The sequence below is a fragment of the Ovis canadensis genome, chromosome 19, assembly GCF_042477335.2.
Source record: "Ovis canadensis isolate MfBH-ARS-UI-01 breed Bighorn chromosome 19, ARS-UI_OviCan_v2, whole genome shotgun sequence".
Classification (NCBI taxonomy): Eukaryota; Metazoa; Chordata; class Mammalia; order Artiodactyla; family Bovidae; genus Ovis; species Ovis canadensis.
The window spans coordinates 32082831-32107138 of NC_091263.1; the positions used below are offsets into that span (position 1 = coordinate 32082831).

The window sequence follows — 24308 nt, forward strand, 5'->3', positions numbered from 1 at the left end:
GAACACGGTGAGTGTGGGGAGCTGAGAAAAGCACTGTCATTGCCCAGATTGTAATCCCACTGCTCCCCCCGAGGGCTTTGGCAAGACTTGTGTGGTGAGATTCCGAAGTGCACGAGGGCTTCCAGCATGGAAGGGTTGGCTGTGGAGCAGGAGGTAACCTAAGTCACTGCGACGGCCCCTCTCCACATCACCACCCTCACCCGCACACCCTCTCGTGCTTCTCTCCAAGTGCTGCGACTTGGGCTTTCACGCCAGCCTGGCCCGCACCTTCCGGACCTACCTCTCAGCCGAGTACAACCTGGAGACCTCTCGCCACGAGGGGCTGGACGTCATCGAGAATGCCGTGGACAACCTCGATTCCCGGAGCGACAAGCACACGGTCATGGACATGTGTAACCAGGTCTTCTGTCCCCCGCTCAAGTTCGAGTTTCAGCCCCACATGGGGGACGAGGTAGGCTTCTCCCAGGAGCCCCTGCTGGAGGCTGCTTCCGTCCCTCTGCCGTGAGCTCCCAGAGTACTGAGGGGAGGAGAATGTCAGCTCAGAGGCCTGGGGTCAAGTTCTTGGCGCGTGGGCTTCCCCAGCAGAGGAGTTTACCACGAATCCCCTAATCTTGGTGCCTCAAGTCCCCTGCCTGCAGAACTGCAGAACCTTAGCTTCGCATAAAACCCCTGATAGTTGTGTCTAGAAGACCCCAAGGGAGCCCCACGCCTACACTTAGCCCATCATCTTGCATTCTCCCCTCAGATGGTCCTGGATCACCGAGCCTCGCTGGCCTGGGCTCCAGTACCCTGAGCCCTCAGCACACCAGCCAGCTGAGTTCCCTTCAGGGCTTGTGCTGCTCACATCCTCATGATGTTCTGGGAAAAAAAAAAAAATGGGAAAAGACACTCGTCACTAGCCCCAAAGCAGCACACTAGTTACCCAAGTTTCACAAAACTTCTCATAAAAATCTCTCCTGAGCTTTTCCATGTCATTGCTCCCTCTCTGGTCCCTGTGCCCTGGTCCCTGGAACAACGGAGGACAGCCACAGTGTCATATCTGGCTCCCCATCTCTACCTACAGGGATAGGTGCCCAGAACCTTCTCCTAGTGGCCCCATTCCCTCCACCTAAGATACGCCACTCGGGCACATGCGAGAGGTACCCAGCCAGCCTCTGGATCCAGGTGGGAGCTCGTGTGGGCTGTCACTGCACCTGTGTGGCGGGGAGGAGCCCGGAGGCACCTTATAAGGTGCCTTCAGCTGAGCCCTCCCGCGGCCCTACCAACTTCCGTCGTTTGCAAGAGATGCCTTCTGCCGGGCTTCCCCACAGCTCCCACACCATCCCAGCCCCTCGTGTCCAGCCCTTTGACTCACCGTCTGGTGACTGGAAGCTGGGTTAAAAAACAGAGGCCCACTGTCTCTTATGAGCTCAGCCAGGTGACACCAGGCAGCCCAGCCCATGGTAGTCAGAGCCTTGGCTGGACTGAGGGTAGGAGAACTGTATCTCTCTCTCGTCTTCCTCTCTTCCCCCCTTCTCTCTCAGTCAGCCCACGTGGGGAGAAGTGCAGCAAGAGGATCGCTGCTGCATGGCTGCCTGTCTGGAGCACCTTCCTGCTGGGCACATTCCACTGTTTCCCATCCTTCCTTTTTTTCATTAGCTACTCTTAGGCACTGCTTCCTGCCTGGAAATTAGCCAGTTAGTCTCACTTAATGGCATCGTGTCAGCAGTGAGCCATCGTGTGCTACACAAACACAGACCAAGAGTTGTGAGAGGGCGGCCCCTGCCTCCTGGCTGGCTCTGCTGTTGCCCAGTACGAGCTGTGTGATCTTGGGCAGGTAGCTTAACCTTTCCAGGCCTGTTTCCGCAGCTGTTGATGGGGATGTTAGTGACGGCCCGGCCCCAGTTCTGCAGAGGTGCCAAGGGCCTGGGGCAACCGCAGGCGGTGGCTGTCGTTTCTGCAGGTGTGCCAGGTCAGTGCCCAGCAGCCTGTCCAGACAGAACTGCTCATGCGGTACCACCAGCTGCAGTCCAGACTGGCCACTCTCAAGATTGAGAACGAGGAGGTGAGTGAGCCCACTACCCCGTGAGGGATTTCGTTACAAAGGCCCGGCTGCTCGGGGGCTGTCCACTCTTGCCTTGGAAGATGTGAGAAGTCAGGGTTTATCTGTAAGATGCACAACCATTAAAACCATACCCGCCAAGAATCTTTAATGGCAGGGGGAATGCTTGTGTGTGCATGCTCAGTCATGTCCGACTCTTTTGCGACCCCTTGGACTGTAGCCCTCCAGGCTCCTCTGTCCATGGGATTTCCCAGGCAAGAATACTAGAGTAGGTTGCCATTTCCTTCTCCAGAGGATCTTCCTGACCCAGGGATCCAACCCCTGTCTCTCCCGTCTCCTATATTGGCATGCAAATTCTTTACCACTGAACCACCTGGGAAGCCCAGGAAATGCTTACAAGATGTTAAAGGAAAGCAAAGAGGAAGTAGTACTCTGTGTTCAGTACTATTCTAACCAGGGTATACTAAAGTCTGTGTACATATTTCTGAGTGTATTCACAGGAGTAGGAAGAAGACTGGAAGGAAATACTTTGAAATGCTGGTAGTGGTTTTGTCTGGGTTACAGGAATATAGGTGATATCTGTTTTCTTCTTTGTGCTTTTCTCTCTTTTCTGCAATGAGTTTATGTTATTTTTTTATCATCAGAAATAAGAGTAGGTATTTTGAATCACACAGCAAAACAACCCAGGGCACACTAAATGTGTCACAGATTCTGAGCTCCCCGGAGCTTCTGTCTCACTGTGGCCAGCACACCTCCCTGCAGCTGGTGGCTCAGGGCTCCCACCAGGTGGGCACAAGTGGAAGCACCAGCTGGGAGCTCCGTTCTGATGTGCACTGATGCGGCCAACTGGAGACCTCCTGTTCTAGCCTGGGTGCCCCCACGCAGGGAGGATGTCACCCAAGTGGAGGACACCAGGACATGGGGGTGTCACCCAAGATTGTGGGCAGGTCCATCTGTGAGGAGTGCAGTCAGAGCTGAGACGGAGAGTCATGGTCCCTGTCTTCAGACCTCGAGGGGGCTGTCTCGTACAGAGAGGGCAGGTTGCTTTGTGTCTTGAAAGAGGATGGAACCAGGACAGATGTGAACCAGAGTGTAGGTCAGGATGAACAAATCCTGGGGAGGTTACAGACAAACTATGAATTTGTTTCTCCAACCTGAGAAGAGAGAGGATATGGACAGAGTGTTTTCTTCCTTTCCTTATGCCCTTTGTCTTCCCCCACAGCATCTTAAATTGTCTACATGGAACAGCATGTGGTATATATGTGTAGTAATGGTAATGGAATTTAGGTTGGAAGTCAGGACCACAGAAAGGAGGGTGAAGCACATGTTCCTCTGGGTAGGCTGTTCACGGCCGGGGAAACACTTAATTTTGAGCCTGGGCTTCTGTGAGGCTGTGTTGGAAAGAACTGAGTCACTCGGTTATTCATTCAACAAATCGTTGTTCAGCACATGCTTGTGCTCATCTCAGTCGCTTCAGTCATGCAGCCCCAGGGACTGCAGCCCGCCAGGCGCCCCTGTCCATGGGATTCTTCTGGCGGGAATACTGGAGTGGGTTGCCATGCCCTTCTCCAGGGGATCTTCCCGACCCGGGGATTGAACTCATGCCTGCCTGCGTCTCCTGCTTTGCAGGCGGATTCTTTACCCACTGAGCCACCTGCGAAGCCCGATTCAGCACGTACTCTAAATGTTGTGTCCAGTGCCCAGTTAAGTGAGTGAATGGGACAGTGTAGAGTACCTTCTCTCATGGAGTTTATATTCTGGTGAGAAAAGGCAGGTGAGAATTGAAATACAAAAGCAAGCAAACAGTAAATTGAGGACATGAAATATCAGCCAGTAAGTTAAGAATGCAGTTGTGGCCAGGAGGCGACTTTTAAGTCGAGATCTGAGTGCCAAGAGAGGCTCTGAGTGGCAATCATTGTGCAGTGAGTGTGGATGCAGGCTCTCCCAGGACTGTGTTTGAAACCACCCTCCATTCAAGTTCGAGTCCGCCCTTTAGGTACCGTTCACTGAAGGGCTGTGGGGAGGCTGGGGCCTGTGTGTGAAGCCTCTGGGGGTCCTGCTTGGTTCTGGGAGAGGAGTCGGGCATGGAGGACCGAGCATGCCATACGTGTCACGGGCTGTCTTCCTCGAGCTCTCTTTTCTCAGTCAGGCTTGTGTGGGCTCAGCGGCCGACAGTATGAGAGTCTGTCCACTGAGAATGGAGCTCCCTGTATCCAGACTGTCTTCTCCCTGCTCGGGATGAAGAGAAGAGGGAGTGCTTCCAGGGTTGTCCCTCCTCAGGGCCCTGCCCCCCAGGAGGAGCTTCTCTGGGGCTGTGTAACCACAGACAGACACAGACCTCAAAACCTGAGTCCCTTGCTGGTCACAGTGTTCTCCAAGGTTCTCAGTGCCAGAAGTAGGCCCGCGACATGACTGAGCTTAGGTGACCTGGCTTCTCCCCTCAACCAGTGCCAGCCCTATTTTCCACATCACCATTAACAGAAGTAAGCACCTTTGTCCAGCCCACCTCTGGGGGCTTTACGTGGAAGAAATAAAGGAATGATTGGGAAAGGACTTTGAGGTGTCCAGACATTCTGAGACTAAAGGACTTTTGTTGACATGTGGTGTTTCTCTAGGTTAGAAAAACTCTGGATGCCACCATGCAGACCTTGCAGGACATGCTGACTGTGGAGGACTTTGACGTCTCTGACGCCTTCCAACACAGCCGGTCCACGGAATCTGTGAAGTCGGCCGCCTCCGAGACCTACATGAGCAAGATCAACATTGCGAAGAGGAGAGCCAACCAGCAGGAGACAGAAATGTTCTATTTTACTGTAAGTGGCATCCTGACTGAGAACCTGCTGTCTGGAGCCCTGCTGGCAGTGACTTTTGGGGAGCAGCCCAAATTAGTGGCAGCCAGAGGAACTGCATGGGTCAGTTAGACCTACAGTTCCTCCAACATGCTCTTCAGAATAAGGTGTCTGTCTTGGCTTTGTGAAGTGCAGAAAGTGAGCTAACCAGTGGGTATCATCAGCCTTGATCTTGGATTGACAGTTATTGCAACTTTCCTGTTCTAGAAACAACGCAGAGAGGGTTGTGCTCAGTAGGGTGAGAGGAAAAGGGCTGACAGAGCCAGATGCACATCCCAAGTAACAACCCCCAAGTTAAGTGTATGGTTGTCATGTCAAGTTGTGTCAAATTTGGGCCTGGACTCTGCAAACAATGCCCTGGGTGATTTTTGCAAATAGCTGGTGAGTTGCCAGCCCTTCATGTAAAATCCCAAATTACTTATATTCCATTTGGCCAGGGAGGGACAGGGATGAGAGGCATCGGGGCTTTGGTTCAATGGGTGTTGAGAGAATATGCAGTGTTGGGTTGGAGAGGGTCTTCCATCTGACACTGGATCCTATTCCACCCTGTTCCTGCCCCAGAGTCATGCAGATTGTGCTTGAACAGCCCCAGATTAAAAGCTCCCTCCCTCCCCAAACAACTGTTTTGTTTGGCTTGTGGCTGGCTATGGACATTATAATGTTTTCCCGTATCTCTGTTATCTTCAAAAAGCTTCCTCACGAGGATTTCTGGTCATTGATCTTAATTCTGTTCTCTGGGGCAACCCAGAGAGAGGCTAATTCTACTTGACAGTCTGGCAAGGTTGCAAGGAGCTGGGCTTTTATTTCTCTAGGCTAAACACATCTACTTGTTTTAATCTGGCCTCTTAAGCTTTTGTTTTGCGTGGCCTCAGCATGACTCTTTCCTGACCACGTTCTGTTTGTCAGTGCTTCTTCTGAAAAGAGACTCCCAGCAGTGGAGTGACCAGCACAGAAGAAGGCTAAACTTTCCCCTCCCTCCACATTAGGGGCTATGCTTCTCTTTTCATACATCCTAAGATTACATTCTATTTTTTTTTTTTTAAAGCTAGTGTCAGGTAAATCTCTATTCTCAGCATACCGCCATTAAACCGTCCTCCTATGGGATGTGTAGGTGATGCCTTAGGTGGATTGTACGTTTATTACCAGGTTGATTTCCACTTGATGGATTCAGCTCATGGCTCCAACTGTCACAAGCCTTATCCAGGTGCTCATCACAGGTGCTGTCTCTTCAGACCTCGTGTCTAGAGATTCAGTAAGTGTGGCTTCTGTACCTTAAAGTTTATCAGTTAGAACAAACAAACAAACAAGAAAGGAATTGCTAGGCCAAGGCCAAGGCCAAAGACAGAGTTGTTCAAAACATGCCATTAGGCTGATATTAATCCATTAATTAGCAGTGTCAGATTGTGTTCATCTAACCAGTACCAAACCCACCCAGTTTTAACATCCAGCTCTGTTTCTTGCTCATCAAATATCTGTTGAAAGCCAGTGGTTAACACATACTCCATTTCCTTGATCAGTTTTGTGGCTTTCAAGAAAGAAAGCAAAGTGAGACTTAGTGAATGAGTCCATGCCAAATTCGGGGGTTCACCACTCCCACTGGGGGCATAGGTGTTTGTAGAGAATTTATAGGTTACAAAGATAAGGGAGGAAAATGGATGGGCATTAAGTCACTTTGGCAGCAGAGTCGAAGATGAGAGTTCAGCCTGCTTGAAATGAAAAGACAGCATCCATTATGGAGGTCGTGGATATTGTACTTTGATTTGAATATTCAAGTTGTCAACCTGATTGGCTAGTGCATCTCATGATTTGATGCTGTGACATTATTTAGGTATTTTTAAGGATGTAACACTCCTTTTAAAGCAAACATCAGTATGAATCGATGGTATTTTTTCCTTCACGCATGAAGCCTAGGTGAAGCATAGAAGCAGTAGTCAGGGACCCAGAGCCCCAGGCTGTGATTTACACTAACCAGTGAGTCACCCACCAAAGCACGAGTTACAAGTTTGGGATTAGAGCTCCACCTGCTTGGGGCACTGAGGCAGGATGAGAGAACACTTACTTATACCTCAGCTCCAGCTTTCATGGTGAATTCTTGAACACAGGATAAAATCAGAGGGCAATATTACTGGAAGCATCCAGAGAGCCTCTCGGTGAGTAACTATCAAACGGAAGTGTGTTTTTGAATTTTGTCAGAAACTTCTTGAAAGCACAAGTTCCCAGACTGCTACCCTCCCTGAGATGGCACCCTGGAAATGTGAGGACACCTGGGCCTCTGTGGTGTCCTCCCAGGGTTAGACTCACAGGAGTCCAGAGCAGGAATCTGCCTGTGGACACTCTCCCCAGCTGGTGCCTGCACCACACTAGAAGAAGCACCATGAGTCTCCTCACTTTACCCCGAGGAAGGCATGAGGCCCAGAAATGTTCAGAAATTTGATCAAGGTCACACACGAAGTGGCCACCACTCTAAGCGGTTTCTCCCTCTGCCTAGAATGAGAACAGCGATGCTTCCGTCATTTATGATCTGAGATTGCAGTGAGGACCAAATATACCTGTTGGAAAACCATCTACAGATACAATGGGGATGACTTAACAACCACAAGACAAGGCCCTAGGAGCTAAGAAAGACCAAGGCCAAGAATAAAGAATGCCCAACCTCCAGAAACCCGCCGGGGGGTGGGGGGCAGGGTTCACCAAACTCAGGCTTCTCCGGGCACATGTGGGCCTTCACCCCAGACCTGTCTTCTGCGGGCAGAGTGATGCTCCATGTGTCCTGAGCTGCCGAGGCTCACCTCTCTGCTCCTCTGTGCTCCATCTGAGCCTGCTGGCTGAGGCATAGAATGGATTTTTGGTGAGAAAGTAGCTGGCAGATTTGGGGCAATCACATCCATCCCTGTGCTTTCCCCCTCAGGGCCTTGGTAATTGCATTCCCCTCTGCTGAGACCCCTCCCCCTGTGCACCCCCGTGGCCCCTTCCTCACTTCCTTCAGGCCGGGGCTGAAATAGCAGCTTTGCAGTGAGGTCTGCTCCCACTCCCAGATCCCATTCCTGCCTCGTTTCCATCCCTAGCGTTCACCACCATTGACCTATTGTATATTTTACTTACATTTTTGTTAGCTCATTGTCTTGCTCCTACTCTGCTATGTCAGTGCCGCCAGGTCAGGGGTTCAGCTGAATTTCTCGGCACCTACTACATGTCAGGTGCAGCTGTAAGCACCAGGGATCCAGAAGGGAACTGGTGTGGACCATGCCAATAGTGCCTCTTGGCCCAGCAGAGAGGGCTCCCAGCCTGTGATTGGGTGACGCGGGGCGAGGGGGGCCAAGGGAAGCTGGTACCTGTGTGGAGGCGTGGCTGAGGCCGTGCTAAACTGGGGGCAGGTAAATGTGTTTCTGTTCTGGGTGCCTTGTTCCCTGGACTGCACGCGAGTGCGCTGTGTTTGGCCAGGCCCCTGAACTGGAGGCAGCCTGGATCCCAGGAACTTTGGGCAAATTACTTCTTGTGTGAGCCTCACCTTTCTCCTCTGTAAAAAGAAGAAAATCATATCCCCGAAGTGCAGTTTGGGTTATTTTAATGGGAATGTCTCCAGAGGCCTGCAGTGCCCTTCCTCCTTCAGTTCTCAGCCAGATGAAAGAAGACGTGTTCTGAGGCTCCTCTCTGACAGATCCGATAACACGCTCTTGCCTCGGCTGCATGCCCTTGGCCCAGAAGCACAGAGGAACTTTGATCGCTAAAAAAGCCCTCTGCCCCAGCTCCTGCCATCCTCACGTGACAAAAGCCCCTTTTACTTTGCCCATCCCCCACCTCTGCCAGCTTTCTTTATGTTCCAAAACTGACCTGAAATGTTTCATAGGACTGGACAGCCACGCTCGGCAGAGGGGGGGACCTGATGGAACTGATGTGGAGACCCCTCCCTGCTTCACCCATGCCTGGGGCCTTGAGGGTGGCTTCCCACCCCGAGATCTGTTACAGAGGCAGAGATGCCAGGACTTGGCCCTGCAATCTGTAACGTCCTTGTGCCTGTGTCTTACAGAAATTTAAAGAGTATGTGAACGGCAGTAACCTCATCACTAAGCTGCAAGCCAAGCACGACTTACTCAAGCAGACTTTGGGCGAAGGTGAGTTGAGCGATGGGGGTGAGCACTGGAGGGTCCTCCCCACTGGGTCTTGTGTGGCCCCTTGAGCTGTTACAGATGGAGATCCCAGGTACTTGGTAGAATGAGGCCTGGGACTGGGGCCACCTACTGGGACAAGCGAGCTGGGGAAACAGACTGGTACAGATGTTGAGGGGGTGTGTAGTTTGGTTGCCAAAACTATGGGGCCAACACAAGTCTGAGTTTAAGTTGTGGGGAAGAGTCCCAGAAAAAGTGATAATGGGTCCCCAATAGGTTAAGGGTGGGATCCAGGGCACAGGGCTCTGGACTGATGCTTTTTTAGCAGATTCTGTTTGCCAGGAATACTGTTGGAATGCCGGGCCAGGATTTTAGGTCCAAGAAGAATTCACACATGTAAGGCAGAGCGTGGTCCTTGAGGGACCTGGGCGCTAGAATTAAAACTCCCGAAAAGCTTCCAACGATTGTTGGAATAAAGTCCCATCTGTTTCAGTGGCACATGAGACCTGAAATCATTTGACCTCCACGTGCTACCCTAACCTCATCTACTTCTCCTCCACTCTCCTACTGCACTCCAGCTGCACTGAGCTCCCTCCTGCATTTCAGAGCTCGTCCAGCTTATTCCTGCCTCAGGGGCTTTACATCTGTTGTTCCTGCTGCCTGAAATGCCCCCTACCCCATATCTTTGTGTGGTTGGCTCAGCACAGATATCACTTCCTCAGTGAGACTCTGTTGTCCCAGCCTCAGGGGATCATCACCTCTGTCCCAACACTCTCTCTGTCTGATTTTCTTCATCTTGGTTGTCATCATGTGAATTCAACCTCTTTATCATCCGTTCACCTGCTTATTGTCATTGATCATACCTCCACACCCGATAGCATTATATCTCCAACCAGGGTAGGAACTTCCTTGCTTGATTTGTCCACTGCTTTATCTGTAGTGCCTAGGACAGTGCCTGGCTCATGGTAGGCACTCAATTAATAGTCACTGAACGAATGTTGAACGGAAAGATCATCAGAACAAGAACTAGAAACCATTCAAGATCAAGGATGTTTCAACTGGCAAAAAAGGAACACCTTAAGAATTGAAAATTATATTTTATTTATTAGGTGGAAAAAACTGAGGCCTTAAGCCCAGGATGCAGTATCTTAGATAACTCTGAGAGACTGTTCTGTAGAGGCAAAGTGAGAAATGAGGAACCAGGACATTTAGGAGTTTTTGCAACAAAGACAAGGTAGTCAGAACACCAAAGGATTGGTGTTAATCAAAGAAAACCTGACATCGTAAGTGAAGGAATTTGGGCTCTTCTATTTATGGGAAGGTGCAAGAGTCTGGGCTCACTGAAATCACTCCTTTGATATGTGCCTCAGCTCTCTGGGGCCAGCATCCTGTGTTTTCTCATCCTGGTGTCCTCAGGGTGCACCACTGCAGGGAGCCAGGGCTGGTGGCGGCAGCGTCTGATGATTCAGTGGTGGACATAGTGTTTTCATCCTGAGTTCCCTTGGGGCTGTCCGTCACAGTTGGCTGTAGTGGTTGATGGGCGCAACATCCTCCCTGATATAGTAGGTGGTATTTTTAGTGCGCAGGTGGTTTAGAGCAAGTCCTGGTGGCCCTGGAGCTTGGTATGAGGCTTAACTTTGAGCAGAGGAGCTGACCTGGGGCTTCTGAAGCTGTTAGGCCACATTCAGAATAGACCTGTTCTGTTTGGAGAGGGCTGTTGGCTGAAGGATGTGCTCGACTGGCATGGGGTCTGGGAAATATGGGGCCAATATCAGAGACATGGCCATTAGATCCTGAGATGGCAGCTTGAAGCAGTTTAGAGATGTCCCAGGATTCTGGGGAATGAGCGTGACAGGACAAGAGCTGTGCTGGGCTGTGGGCTGGTGGGCACTGCTGCTGGGGTTTGCCATCCATGGTACACCCTCACCCTTCACTGGCTTGCTCTCTTCTCCCTGTGTGTGCGCATTCTAGTGGCTGTGTCTGAGCCACACAAGTCCTGTTCACTCAGCAGCTATCCAGGGAGCTGCCAGGCTCTGCAGGTGCTTGGCATGTGTGAGCCCCATGCCTTAGAGGAACCGGTGAGAAATGAAACCATTTCCAGCCCCAAGTCATTTGCAGTCTAGCTGGGAGACAACTCATGAATTCTTTAAAAAATTAAATAGTGATAACATTGTCACACAGAAATACTGAATAAATTGCCAGGTGGACAATTCAGGCTCTGAGGACTGTGAGTCCCAGAAGGGAGGTTTCACCGTGGGCCCAAGAGACCAGGAAAGGCTTCTAGGAACATGAATAACTAGGGCTTGAAAGAATAGCCAAGACTTTGAAACTAATACCAGTGGAATTTTTTTCAATCAACTTTATTGACATATAATGGAAATCCCATAAGATGCACCCATTTTATATGTAGACATCAGTTTTGACAAACACATACACCCAGGTATAACCAGCACTCAAAAGCTCCAGCCCCAAAGCGACAACCCAAAAGTTCTCTCGTGCCTCTTTGCAGTCCACCTTCACCCCGCCCCCCATCTCCACTTGAAACCACACTGACCTGATTTCTGTCGCCACAGACTAGATTTGTCTGCTCTAGCTGGTGACAGCTGGGAATCTTTTGGGGATGATAGAAACGTTCTGTTTCTTGATTTGGGTAGAGGTTAGACATGGGTGTTTATATTTGACAGAACTCATTGATTGAGGGGAAGAGGGGGGAAGAGTGAGTTGCAATGAGCTTTTTCTTCTTTCCCTGCCCCCGCCCCCCCCCCCCAGCAACCCTTATATTCTGCCCATCCTGACATTTCAGCATTGGACCAGGAGAGTGGGGCCATGGGGGACTGTGGATAACACAGAGGGAACCAAAACAGTGAGAATGGAGAGAACGGGACGAGACAGAAAGGCCTAGAGAGCAGCTTGGATGAGTGTGTGATGGAGCAGCTTTCACAGCTTGTAGGATCGGTTTTTCTGGTCATGGGATTGGGCGCTGAGGGGTGTTTCTCATGAGCCATTTAACAGAAGGCAGGTCCACGTGAGTTGCTGACTACTTATGTTTTCGAAATCAGACACCCTGGATTTAGAAAACAAGATGTTCTTTTAAAAAATAAGATCCCAGATGAGAAAGTGTTTCTCTCGAGCTTCCCTGTGAGTGCTACCAGATGCAAGCTTTTACTGCTGCCCCTGCCTGAGTGGCCTTAATGAAATAATAATAATAATTAGTTTTGGTTGGTATGACTCCTGACCCATTTGGTCTTCCAAGTGTGTTTAGACTTCAGCTGCGTCCTGCTCTGAGATATGATATATGAGTCCTTCTCCTGAGTTTTGAGCTGAAGAGCAACAAAAAACAGGAAATGCAACTTGAGAAGTACAATGGCAGCTAAAAAAGAGCCATCTAGAAAAGTTTCCATAGTCCTGTTTTCTCATAAGCCAGCAGTGAGTAAAGTCCACTGTGGTGCTTTTGATATCTGGCACAGGTCTTGTTAGACTGGTCAGTTCTGGGGAAGTTTTTTCTCATTTTGATAAACTTTTTATTTTAGAGTAGTTTTATATGTATAGTAAAGTTGCAAAGACAGTACAGTTTCCATATATTCTACATCCAACTTCCCCTATTATTAACATCTTCATTTAACATGAATGTGGTATATTTGTCACAATTAATATATACTGATAAATTATTATTAACTAAAGTTAATGAATTACTGAATTACTGAAAAAACTGAAGCTGAGACCAAATCTTCGGTCTTTTTTGTATTTCCCCTGCACGGTAAGGATATATGTGGATTCCTAGGGCATTGAGGCAGAGAAGGCAATGGCACCCCACTCCAGTACTCTTGCCTGGAAAATCCCATGGACGGAGGAACCTGGTGGGCTGCAGTCCATGGGGTCGCTAAGAGTCGGACACGACTGAGCGACTTCACTTTCACTTCTCAATTTCATGCATTGGAGAAGGAAATGGCAACCCACTCCAGTGTTCTTGCCTGGAGAATCTCAGGGGCGGCGGAGCCCGGTGGGCTGCCGTCTATGGGGTCGCACAGAGTCGGACACACTGAAGTGACTTAGCAGCAGCAGCAGGGCATTGAGGGACAGGGAAGAATTTGCACTGATTTAGTTTGATAAAGCTCAGAACCTTCTAATTTACTCCTCTGAGAGTCATCAGATGAGTCCTGTCTACCTGGACGTGTTAACTCTTCCATTCAGTAGAAAGTTCTTGTGAGAGTGGGGCTAGGGTACAGTGACACCTGCATCAGTGGCCTTTTTCTGTCATCTGAGAGCTGTCTTGTATTGGAAGGAATAATCTGGTTGTTTGAAAACAGGTAAGAAATATGGGGCCAAGCGAAATATTTTGGCTAGGAAAGATACAAGGTTTTTTTCAAAAACTGAAATGAAATGGCATGTCTAGTGCCTCAGTCTCTCTCGAGTACTCTTTTGACAGCATGCCTCAGAGAAACCACAAGCTGGAGGAAAGTCTAGGTCTTCTGGGTCACCCTCACTGAGAGGTGAATTTTTGAACATAATTGACCCCAGGCATACAAGTCAAAGTGCTTCTAGGTGCCCTGCAAATTGGCCTTCCTTGTTACAAATGTCACTGCCACATCCTGGAAACAAGAGCGCACACCCTTATGGGCCTTTGGCTGTTGCTACGTCATTTTATTGGCCAGAGAATTCTTAGTTTACCATCTCTGAGCCTTAGATTTCTGACCTTTTATATTGCTCTGGGTAATCAGTAAGTTCCAGGGTTTACACCTAAGATACAGTGGTTTTTCAATTTACTCTAGCTGCTCAAGGGTAGATGGTGCATTGTCTATAAAAAGGAATGAGACATAACCTTTTCAGGCCAAGATTTAATGTCCATTACGGAGCAAAATGTCCACCAGGACCAGACAGTCTGACCTTCTGGAAAAGGATTGAGCCACCAACAATAAAGAATATTTTCACAATCCCAGGAGGTCTCAGATAGTAAAGGGCATAGCATTTTTTATTTCTGTTAGAAGTTGAAACACCATATTTCAAAAGATGTTAGTAGAGTGGTTCTTGAGAGCTGGAATGTGAGTCAAAGCTGAAGGAGAATCGATTCCATTTGTTGCCAGAGCAAAGTCTGTATTGAGTGTGTTCTGACATTCTACTTCTGGGACCCAGACCCTTTGACTCCTCCCTATCCCTTTCTTCCCTCCTGGCCCCTGTTTGTCCATTCATCTGTCCATCCATCCATCAAAAGCACAGACTCTGTGCTTGGCTAGGACTGGGGGTACAGTATATATAAGACAGACAAGGTTCCTGCCCTCCTGGGGGAGGAGAGACCTCAAACAGGAAACAAACCATTAAGTAAAGAATTATAATTATGGTAAGTGTCCTTGAGTGGAAAATTTGGGCTGATATAGAGAATAGTTGTGTATAGGGTTGAGGAGCATGGGCACCTGCTTTAACGTAGGTGATCAGAGAGGTCTCTAAGGGGAGGGGACATTTAGGCTGAGACTTCTGAGGGGTGGGAATGTGTCTGCCACATGAAAACCTGGGGAAAGAGTGATGGGGCGGAGGGAACAGCCTATGGGAAGGCAGGAAGGGATGAGGTGAGGTAGAAGAAGAGAAGAGCACTGTGCCTGGACCGCAGTGAGTACACAGAGGAGTGCGCCAGTCCACGAAGAGGTGGAGCCGGAGCCTCTTCCTAGGGCCCCTCTGTCAGTCAGAGGTGCACAGTTAACTACATCCTGAAGGGAAATGACATGTTGTATCATCAACCCAGGCCATTGGCTGACCCTTTCCTAGGTGAGTTGCCATTAGCTCTCACTGGGGGTCTTAGGTCTACGTGAAAATGTAATTCCAATTGGTGTCTGGCAGGAATTTGCCTCAGACCCCAGACACACAGTCAAATTACGTAGAGCAAATTTTCTTGTTTTACCTCACTTTTCTCCTTTCCTGCTTTGGCTTCAGTTCAACCACCTGCAGTAACTCTTGTGACTGCTTGTGGCTTTGGTCAGGAATTAAGGAATTGTGTACTGACTTGCTCCAAGTTTTATTTTCAGACTTCTCTCACTGTCTTCCTCCCCTCATTTTCCTCCCCAGCTCCATTCAGCATTGTTTTCCATAGAGAAGCATAAATACTCAGTTCTTTCTTCTAGAAAGTCTCTTCATGTGAATACTGAATGCAATTCTAGAATCTAGAGCAATGTGGTCCAGTATGGTGGCCGCAAGTCATAAGTGACTATTGAACACTTGAATCATGGCTAGCCTGAATTGAAATGTGCAAAATGAGCATCAGATTTCAAAGAGTTAGGACTATACACATATGTTTATATGTGTATATATAACTGAAATGGGCTTCGCAGGTGCCGCTAGTGGTAACCCGCCTGCCAATGCAGGAGACATAAGAGACTCAGGTTCGATCCCTGGGTGGGGACGATCCCCTGGAGGAGGGCACGGCAACACACTCCAGTATTCTTGCCTGGAGAATCCCCATGGACAGAGGAGCCTGGTGGGCTACAGTCCCTAGGATAGCACGAGTCGGACACAACTGAGGCGACTTAGCACGCATGCCTGCATATACCTATAACATCTTATTAATTTTTTATATTGACACATATTGAAATAACATTTTGACATAAGTTAGATAAAATATATCCTTAAAATTAATCTCACCTATTTAGGAAATGGCAATCCACTCCAGGACTATTGCCTGCAAAATCCCATGGACAGAGGAGCCTGGTAGGCTACAGTCCATGGGGTTGCAAAGAGCCGGACACGACTGAGCGACTTCACTATATATATATTTCTTTTTAAGTTTTGTAATGTGGCTACTAGAAATTGTGGCTTACATTTTATTTCCATGGGACAGTGCTGACTTAGAGGTTCTCTATTATAGCACCACACAAAAGAATGAATTACTCAGTCATGCTATGGATGAACCTCAAAAGCCTAGTTATGTGAACAATAAGAAATGAAATATATGTGAACATGGCCCTACAAATAGGAGACACGGAGGATTTAATAAGACTCAGTTCTTCCCAGCAGACCACACCTTAGGCATAATTAGATTTCCCATTTCATAAATAATTAAGTTCAAGTGTGAGTTGTTTCATGTTTTTAGAAAAAGACAAATGTGCACGGTCAAAAGCAAAATAAACAAGCAAGCAAAAACAAAACCAAAACCAATTAAACATTAATGTACACTTTTCTTTCCAGGCGAGAGAGCGGAATGCGGTACAACCAGGTAAGAGCCGGGGATCCTGTTTCCTGCACCTGCCGCCTGAGGTGGGAAGTGGGAGGAGGCGGGAGGCGCAGGAAGGGCGAGGGAGCGGGCACGGTGCTGGAGCAAGAGCAGCAGAGTCTTAGGGAGCAGCGCCTCCCCAGTGTCCCCACGGGGCCGTGACTGTGCTGAGAGGGGAGGCAAAGGCCTTTGGCTGCTCCGCTCATTCCAGCTTTAGACTGTGACAGGAAGGGAGCCTTTCAGAGCTGCTCTGGAGGTGGGTGTGGTCCCTCGGTGGTGCTATCCATCAGGTGGGAGGAAGGGACCGTAATATATATTGCAGAGTGATTGAGGGCAACCAGAAGCCGGAGGCGATCAGGTTGCTGTCCACCTGTCTCCCCATCCGTTCTATGGCTGCTGAGCAAACTGCTGAGGAGGGTTGGTGGGGAGGTGCTGGGCGGGATGCAGTAGCCAAAGCACCGCCGGGCACACGCATGCGCATATTCACACTAGCACGCACAGCGCCCGCCGCCCGCACTGGCTTCCGACTTCACTGCACTGGGATGGACTGGTGGCGGAGCCGCTTGCTCGGGAAGTAACAGTGGACAGCTTCGCTTTCTCTCCAGCTCGCTCACCATTACCCTCTGCACTTTCCCCGGAGCAGACCAGAACCAGTGAACACTTTCACTCAGCAGCGGATAGTTGAGGGTCTGGCTTCAGGACTGGACCTTTCCTTTACCTGCAGAGAATTTAGGTCCCTAAGCAGCCCCATCGCTGCCGGGTACCTTAGAGCCCATCCATTTTCCCATCCTCAACAATGCCTGTCCCACCGTCCAACATGAATTTAGCCGGTGGCCTCAAGGCCTGCACTTTTCCATCATGTGATCACTGAGGTCTGGTTTTTGCCTCATCCTGGGCCCAGTGACCCAGTGACATCCTTTCCCCACAAGTTCTTCCCAGTGGCTCCGAATCCTGGAAAGCTGTCCTATTTGGCAACAAGAAGGATGAACCCTCAACTCCCTCCTCATCTGGAAGGGAGTTGGCTGGGAAGAGGCTTGGAAAGCTCTGGGGTTTTCAGTTTACTGAGCCCAGGGTGGAGGAGACTAGGGACTCTCCAGAAGCTTTGTCTGTGCAGCTGTTCCTCTCGGACCTGGCAGTCTGGGAACACTGGGATGATTCGTGATGCCGGGGGAGGCCTTCCCAGCATGTGGGCCAGCAGATGTGCAGGCTTACTCTCTAAGAAACTTTTAGAAACAAATTCCTTTTAAAAAAATGAATTAATTAATTAAATTTATTTATGGCAAGTATTGCCTTTTAAAAAAATTATTTATTTATGGCAGGAGAGTGTTGTCCCTTAAAAAAATTTTTTTAAAAATTTATTTGTGGTGAGAGAGTGTTGTCATAGTCCCCAAACAACAGAAGCTACATTTTACACCAAAGTCTGCAAACAGTGCAACAGATGGGGGATGAATTGAGCCATCCCTCACTTCTTCCTAATTCCTAGAACTCATGCGGGAATAGTGGTTCCAGCAGATTGTAGGAGAGATCTGTCATCAAACCCTTGGCGAGGTCCCAGGGTGTTCCTTAGAGAAAAGTTGAGGGGTTTTGCTTTTTTAAAAAATAAAGTCCCCTGAGATGTTTTCTTCCACACCCTCATGGACCTAGGGCCTGGGAAATCCAAGCTAGGATTACAGACCTCCCACTTAGATATACTGCACTGCACTGTACTAAACTGTAAATCCAGATATCTGCACTTTGGCCCTTGGCCAAGGTCAAAGGCAACTCTCTTAGTAAACTAAAAGCTTCCTCTTACTTCTAAAAATCATTTTTAATGTATTATAGAGTGCATTGCTAACTTGGAAGTATTTTTGAAATTAATCTTAAATGCCCTGGGTGAGCTATTTCTATACTGTGGCCCTCTCTATCTCCCATAGTTACTTGTCAAAGGTCAGTGTCATTTTGGATGATTGGTTGAGCAGATCTTCTCAACAAGCTGCCACTGGCCTTGTAAAGATAGACCAGTTTTGCATATGGGCTGCAACACGTTGTATTTTTTTCTCACACTTTAGAATGTTATCTTAGAATAGCCCCAATTCATAATAACCCTGTAATTAGCATCACCGCCTTAATGAACATGAATTTGAGCAAACTCCAGAAGACAGTGAAAGACAAGGAAGCCTGATGCACTGTAGTCCACGGGGTATCAAAAAGTCAGAAACTATTTAGTGACTAAACAGTAAAAAAAATTAGGCTGACCAGATGCAATAATGCACTTGAAAGTTGTATGGTAAATGGCTAAGTCAAACGCGAACATAACATTTGATTATGGTTTTTCAAACCATTGACTGGCTTCCCTAACCTAGAACTTGGTCCACGTCTGAATCAGTAGTGGAATCATTTAAACTTTCTTGTCCACACAATGCAACCCCATGCACACCCATGAGCAGCCTCCAAGGGCCTGACCACCATCCAACTATAATATTGCTGCCATTTTGAATTTTGACTCCCACGTCTGTGAGGTTGTCTAGGAAAATCCCCATCCTTTTGGTCACAGAATAATTTTGAGGCCAAGTTCTGTGTTGCTAATGTGTGCTAATTTTCATCTTGGTTGAAAGGCAGAAAGGGGACATTGGTCTCTGGTTTCTCTTTCTTCCTCTCCGTGGCTTTCTCTGTTCCTGTTTTCCCTGCCTCTCTCTCTCTTTCTTTCCTTTTTGCTCTGCAACTGAGCAGCAGAAGAGATGGAAGGCTTAGGCTGCCCCACTTTCCTTGGCTGAGCTGCCCCTCTGCTCCCCACTTTGTGCCCCACCCAGCACTTCAGTAAGTCGGTATCAATTTGATGTCATGGGAAGTTGGGATAGCTACGTTTCCTTGTCAGAGATTCTGCTCTGTGCCCAGAGCACCACACTAAAGGAAGAAATCCTGATGTGATTCTAACAGTCCTTTGCTTTCTGGATTGGGCAGGAGAAATTTTATAACTCACAGAAAAAAAAAAATCCTTAGGACTTAACTTTATGAAATAAATTTTAAAGGCACCCTAGGCTTTTTCTGTTATTGGTGTCCAGCATCTGCATTGAGTCTCTACTCTTGCTGACCATGAGCGTTTAATAGATAATTTAATGCTACTGCTGGGTGTTCTGTGGTAAAACCCATTTCCCCATGTCCATACTCACACCAGAACCTGGAATAGGAAGAGCTGAATTCTATTCCTGTGACCTTGGGCAAGTTTCTTAATCTCTCAGTGGCTCATTTGCCTTATGTTTAAAGTAGGTTTAATAGTTCTTGCCTACTTCTCAGGGTTGTTGTGAGGATATCGTGCAGTGTGAGATAATGAAATGATCAGACAACGTTCAAAAACAGAAACCCAAATCACCATGGAAACAAGGTGGCTCAGCTGCTACACTCCAGTTATTAAACATAAAACCTATGGCCCCCTGTTACATTTCTGGCACTCTCTTTGGCATATATAAATTCAAAAGCAGATCTAGCATAAGAAATACTCACTCTCACGTGCCCTTATCCTCAAAAAAATAAGTAACTTGTGAAAAAGAAATGACATGGACTTAGCTAACCAAATTGACATAGATCCAAGATGGGCTCAAAATAACCTTGCCTGTTGTTTCTTTTCGAAGTTTTGGTCTGTGCTGTTATTTTTGGTCCCAATGTTTGGGTGGCATGAGATTTGGATTCTACTGTGTCTTTGCCCATGCATGTCCTGGAGCTAGCAGTATTTGCTCAGTATTCAGACACCAAGAGGAAGCTGATCTGAGTTCCCTTGATGGTGGGGCTGCTGAAGCAGACAGGCGAACAAGGCCAGTGAGCAAAGCAGCATGGGTCTCATCCCTTAATGGGCTCCGCAGGACGTATGATTTCTTGCCCATTCACAGAAATCAATCAGGATGTGGGGGGCCCATGTCTCTGTTCATCACACATGGATATTATCTGTGTCAGGCTGGGTCCCCCCTCGGTACCTCCCAAATTGTGAGCTCAGCCAGTTGAAAGTGAACTGTGTCTCTTGGTTAGGGGTCTTCCTCCTAACCTTTGAAAGTCCTTTGACCTAGAACGCTGGCATCATTGAGTCAGGCCAACTTGGGTGGTGAAAGGTGAGCAAATAAGCCAACACAGGCATATGCATGTGAGCAACTCTGGAGACCGGTTCAGTGTTTGTGGCTGTTTCACTGTTGCTGGAGAACTGTGGTGTGATCGCCCCTCCCTGTGTCCGAGATGGAGCGAGCACAGGGAATGGAGATCCTAAAGTCAAGCAAGACACTTTCAACCCGATCCCCACCCCACAACCCCCTCGCCAGTCCTCTGCTGGCAAGGGTTAATGGAATGGATGAGTTTGAGCTGGATATGGGAAAGTGCCCTAAGGCTCCATGACTGACCCAAGGGGAAAAATCTTGGGCTTAGAGCCAAAGAGGCTGAGTTTGGGGTCTAGCGCTGCCACTTCCCCACTCTAGAGCTCAGCTTAGGCCTCTGTAAAATGGGGCCACACATGCAGGGTTAAGCTGATGTTAAGTATGACAGTGGATTTGAAAACACTAACTGAAAGTGTACTTGACTAAAGGACAGGAGATAGTCCTCACCCTGGGTCCCTGAGGGCCCCCGAAGAAGCTGCAGCTTCCCTCCTGGCATCAGTTTCTTCATCTCTAAAATGAGAATAATAACTGCCCAGCTCTTAGATCAATGGAATAAAGATTAGTCAAGTGCATTTGAAATGCTTAGCAGCATTAGGAAGATCAGTGCCCTGGTACATTGGGAGCTGAGACTCGGTGATGTGTTTAAGCCAAAACAATGAAAATTAACCCTTCCAATCATCTTTGAAAGTCTCTTGCTTTCTTCAGCTACAGGTTATATCTCACTCCTGACTCCCCCTCCATCTGGGTAGCTTTGCAGGATGGCAGCCTCTGAGTGGAGTTTCAGTGGTTTCCCGGACACGTGCTGTACCCCCCATAATGTAGAATGCATTTGTGTTACATGAGTCTTGGTCCTGCCTCTCATTGTGGATCAGTTAAGACACCCTTGAACATCCAGAAGCCTTCAGATGGAGCATTGGGCACCAATGCACTGGGGGTTCAGGCCTTCCATTTGCATTTTGTGTTCTCCTTCAGTCGTGGGTTACAGTAGCGTCTTCCCCCGTTGAATGTTTACCTTGGTTGCTCTCTTGATTTCTTTTGTTCCGTTTTCCCCTAGGCCCCCCTGTCTTCCCCCTAAACCACAGAAAATGAGGAGACCTAGGCCTCTCTCAGTGTGTAGCCATAAACTATTTAACGGCTGTATGGAAACGTTCATTAAGGTACTTGCTGGGGAGCCACAGAGTCCGCGAACGTGCCCAATGTGATGGCAGCCTCCCTCCACCTCCTACCCCGGCCAGCAGCCCTGCCCCAGCCTACTGACAGACTGGCATCTGACCAACCGAAACTTTCCATCCGGGCCCTTGGCCAGGCCGTGTAGCTGGCTGGTCCTCCTGGTGGCCTGCTTGTAGCTTCAGAGGCACTTTTGTCTCTGGCCAGTGGCTTCTAAGACCGCCTCCCCTTGCTTCTCAGCCCTGGCTGAGTTGGGGGTGGGAAGGGCTGTCAGCCCTGCTCCCCTGCTTGAGGAACTGCAGTCCTGACCAGGCTGAAGGACAGTTAGAGAAACCCCCTCACCTCCCGTCACATACACATCTCCCAGGAGCAGACTGGTTGGAAGCAACACAAAGGAAAACCCTGCTTTGTATAACAGTGTATTTTTATACGTTTTTTTTTTTTCCTAAAAGTTGAGAATAGACCAACAAAGGAAACACATACAATTTGTGTGAGAGACAACCCTTCCACCTTGTTTTGCTTCTTGTGAGGCAGTTTGGGAGAAGGGAAAAGAGATGAAGTAGTTCCTTTAGAATTCCAGGTTAACCCTTTACACCTTAAACTGAAAAGGAAGGTTTTCACTTCAGTGAGTTTCTCTGTTCTTGCTTCTCGGTTGCAAAGGGTGCAGGATCAAGCTGTCCCAGATAGAACAGCTCAAGGCAAGTTAAGACAGTGATGGAGTTGGAAAGGATAGCAGGTGGGAAATATCCTCAGGGAAGGGCAGATGCACTCTGAACGTTACTTAGGGGAGCAAGAGGAAGGTCCCTACCAGTTACTGGAAGCCCACCACCCTCTAACAAAGACACTCACTGCAGAAAATAAGACTCATGTCAGTCGGGAGAAAAGGCCCTGAAGGCTCCCAGGCCCTGCCTGAGACACGTTTGGAGTGTTGGAGGCTGCCTCTGCTCCAGCTCTCTCTCCTCCATCCCCAGACAGGACGTTCACAGGACTTACTGGGCAGGGAGGACCGGCCTCAGGTGTGGGGGGGGGGGGGTGCGGGCGGGATCAGCCTGGGGCCCAGGGCTGTCTCTGCCTGTGAACTGAGTTCTGGGAAAGGGAAAGGGGCACAGGAGGGCCCCAGTTGGGGGTGCCCAAGGGGTGGGAAACAGCAGCGGCTGCTCTCAGATGCCTCAAAGGAGGGAGGCCTGGAGGACCCCAAAAGGCAGGGTGCTGCTGCTGGGTGCAGCAGGAAAGGGGCACTGTTGGGAGGTGACCCCAAGTGAGCAGTTTGCCACCCAGAAGGTCATGGGAAGAGAGGCTTGTGTCAAGAGCCCTTCCTTCATCCTCCGTCCTCGCTCCTACAAGACTTCCTTCTCAAAAAATCACACTCCAGAGCTGAGGGGAGACTGAGGCCCATTTGCTATTCTCTGCCCTCGAGGACCTTATCATGTCATGCAGTAGGTTTTTGACACAGAAGCTGAACGTGGAAAATGATTCAAGATGAGAGCTTGGTGACTGATTGGTACAGAAATAAGTTCTGTGAGCACTCTAGACCAGGAAGAGCTGTGAGCACCGGAGCAGAGGCAGCATTGAAGGAGGTGTCTGCAGAGGGGAGGATGGATGGAGGAGCTGCTGGGAGAAGGAAGAGAATGAGCGGAACCTCAGAGACATGGACATGTTTTGGAGCACGCTTAGTGTTTTGAAAACAGGCGATCTGTCAGGACGCCTGGAAGGCTCTCTCACCTGATTGCATTTGAAAGCAAAGGTGTTTTGTTTGGTGAAACAACTTCTGGATGGAGAACTCCTACATAAAATGTGTGACAATCAAGTCATCTGACTTTATTCCCCTGACAATCACAACACCCATGGGGTGTTTGCCCCTTGGAGGAAGTCAGTCCTTCTGCATCTATAGGCTTTGCTGCACCTGGTCAGTCTCCTGCAAGCCTGCAACAAGCGTCTTTGTCAGCGGTGCCAAAACCTTGTCTTTGAATGCACGGTCTTTTGGAATGAGAAGTGTCATTCAGAGTCCAGCTTTGCAGCCACCAGAGCCACAGAATGGCAAGAGGTATAGGCTGCATTGGGCGCCAGGAGACTGGCTCTGAAAAGAGCCCCCAGAGAGGGACACCGTAGAGAGCTGGGCAGTAGCACGTCCCTGGAATAAGAGCACAGCTTCCTCAGGGGATAGTTTGACTGAAACAAAGTTTGTTTGTTAAGCAATTGCATTTCTTTGTAGTCACATGCGCTTGTACCACATATTATCAGTGCAGTTCAACCAGCTCTTCTGTGCGTCCTCTCTGAGCTCAGTTTGGGGACAGAGTATCTCAAGGATGGTTAACTCTCAGAAAATGAAAAGGCAGTGTGATGCACTCAGTCCTCCAACCTTTATGAACGGAATTAAATTTCCTCTTATGATTCTCATGCTATCTGAAAGAAGATTCAGCATGAACTAAGAATCCCCATCTCTGAAATGCCAAACTTCTGAAAGGCTTGTCAGTAAAATAACATCATGGAAATGCCATGGTTATGAGGGTTTAGAGGGACAAGGGTACTTCCCTGGTGGCTCAGACAGTAAAGAATCTGCCTGCAATGCGGGAGACCCAGGTTCAATGCCTGGATCAGGAAGATCCCCTGGAAAAGGGAATGGCTACCCACTCTAGTTATTCTTCCTGGAGAATTCCCCGGACAGAGGAGCCTGGTGGGCTACAGTCCATAGAGGGTCACACAGAGTCGAACACAATTGAAGCAATTGAACACGCACACACGTGAGTGTGTGACGAGGATCAGATAAGTAGCTCTGCCTGGTGCAGAGTAAGCACCAGGGGAGCGTCAGCTGCGAGTGCTGCCTGGGCTTTCTGG

At 48.8% G+C, this 24308-nt stretch overlaps 1 protein-coding gene across 2 annotated transcripts in view; it reads left to right on the plus strand.

Moving 5' to 3' along the window:
• The window catches only part of SRGAP3 (SLIT-ROBO Rho GTPase activating protein 3), a 243482-nt gene that overhangs the window by 182226 nt on the left and 36948 nt on the right, over positions 1-24308 (plus strand). For both annotated transcript variants that reach the window (XM_069562088.1, XM_069562090.1), the window contains exons 7-12: positions 230-451; positions 1943-2044; positions 4657-4854; positions 8918-9002; positions 16167-16194; positions 21361-21463. In XM_069562088.1, the coding sequence (XP_069418189.1) occupies positions 230-451; positions 1943-2044; positions 4657-4854; positions 8918-9002; positions 16167-16194; positions 21361-21463 (738 nt within the window). The remainder of the gene's footprint in view (positions 1-229; positions 452-1942; positions 2045-4656; positions 4855-8917; positions 9003-16166; positions 16195-21360; positions 21464-24308) is intronic.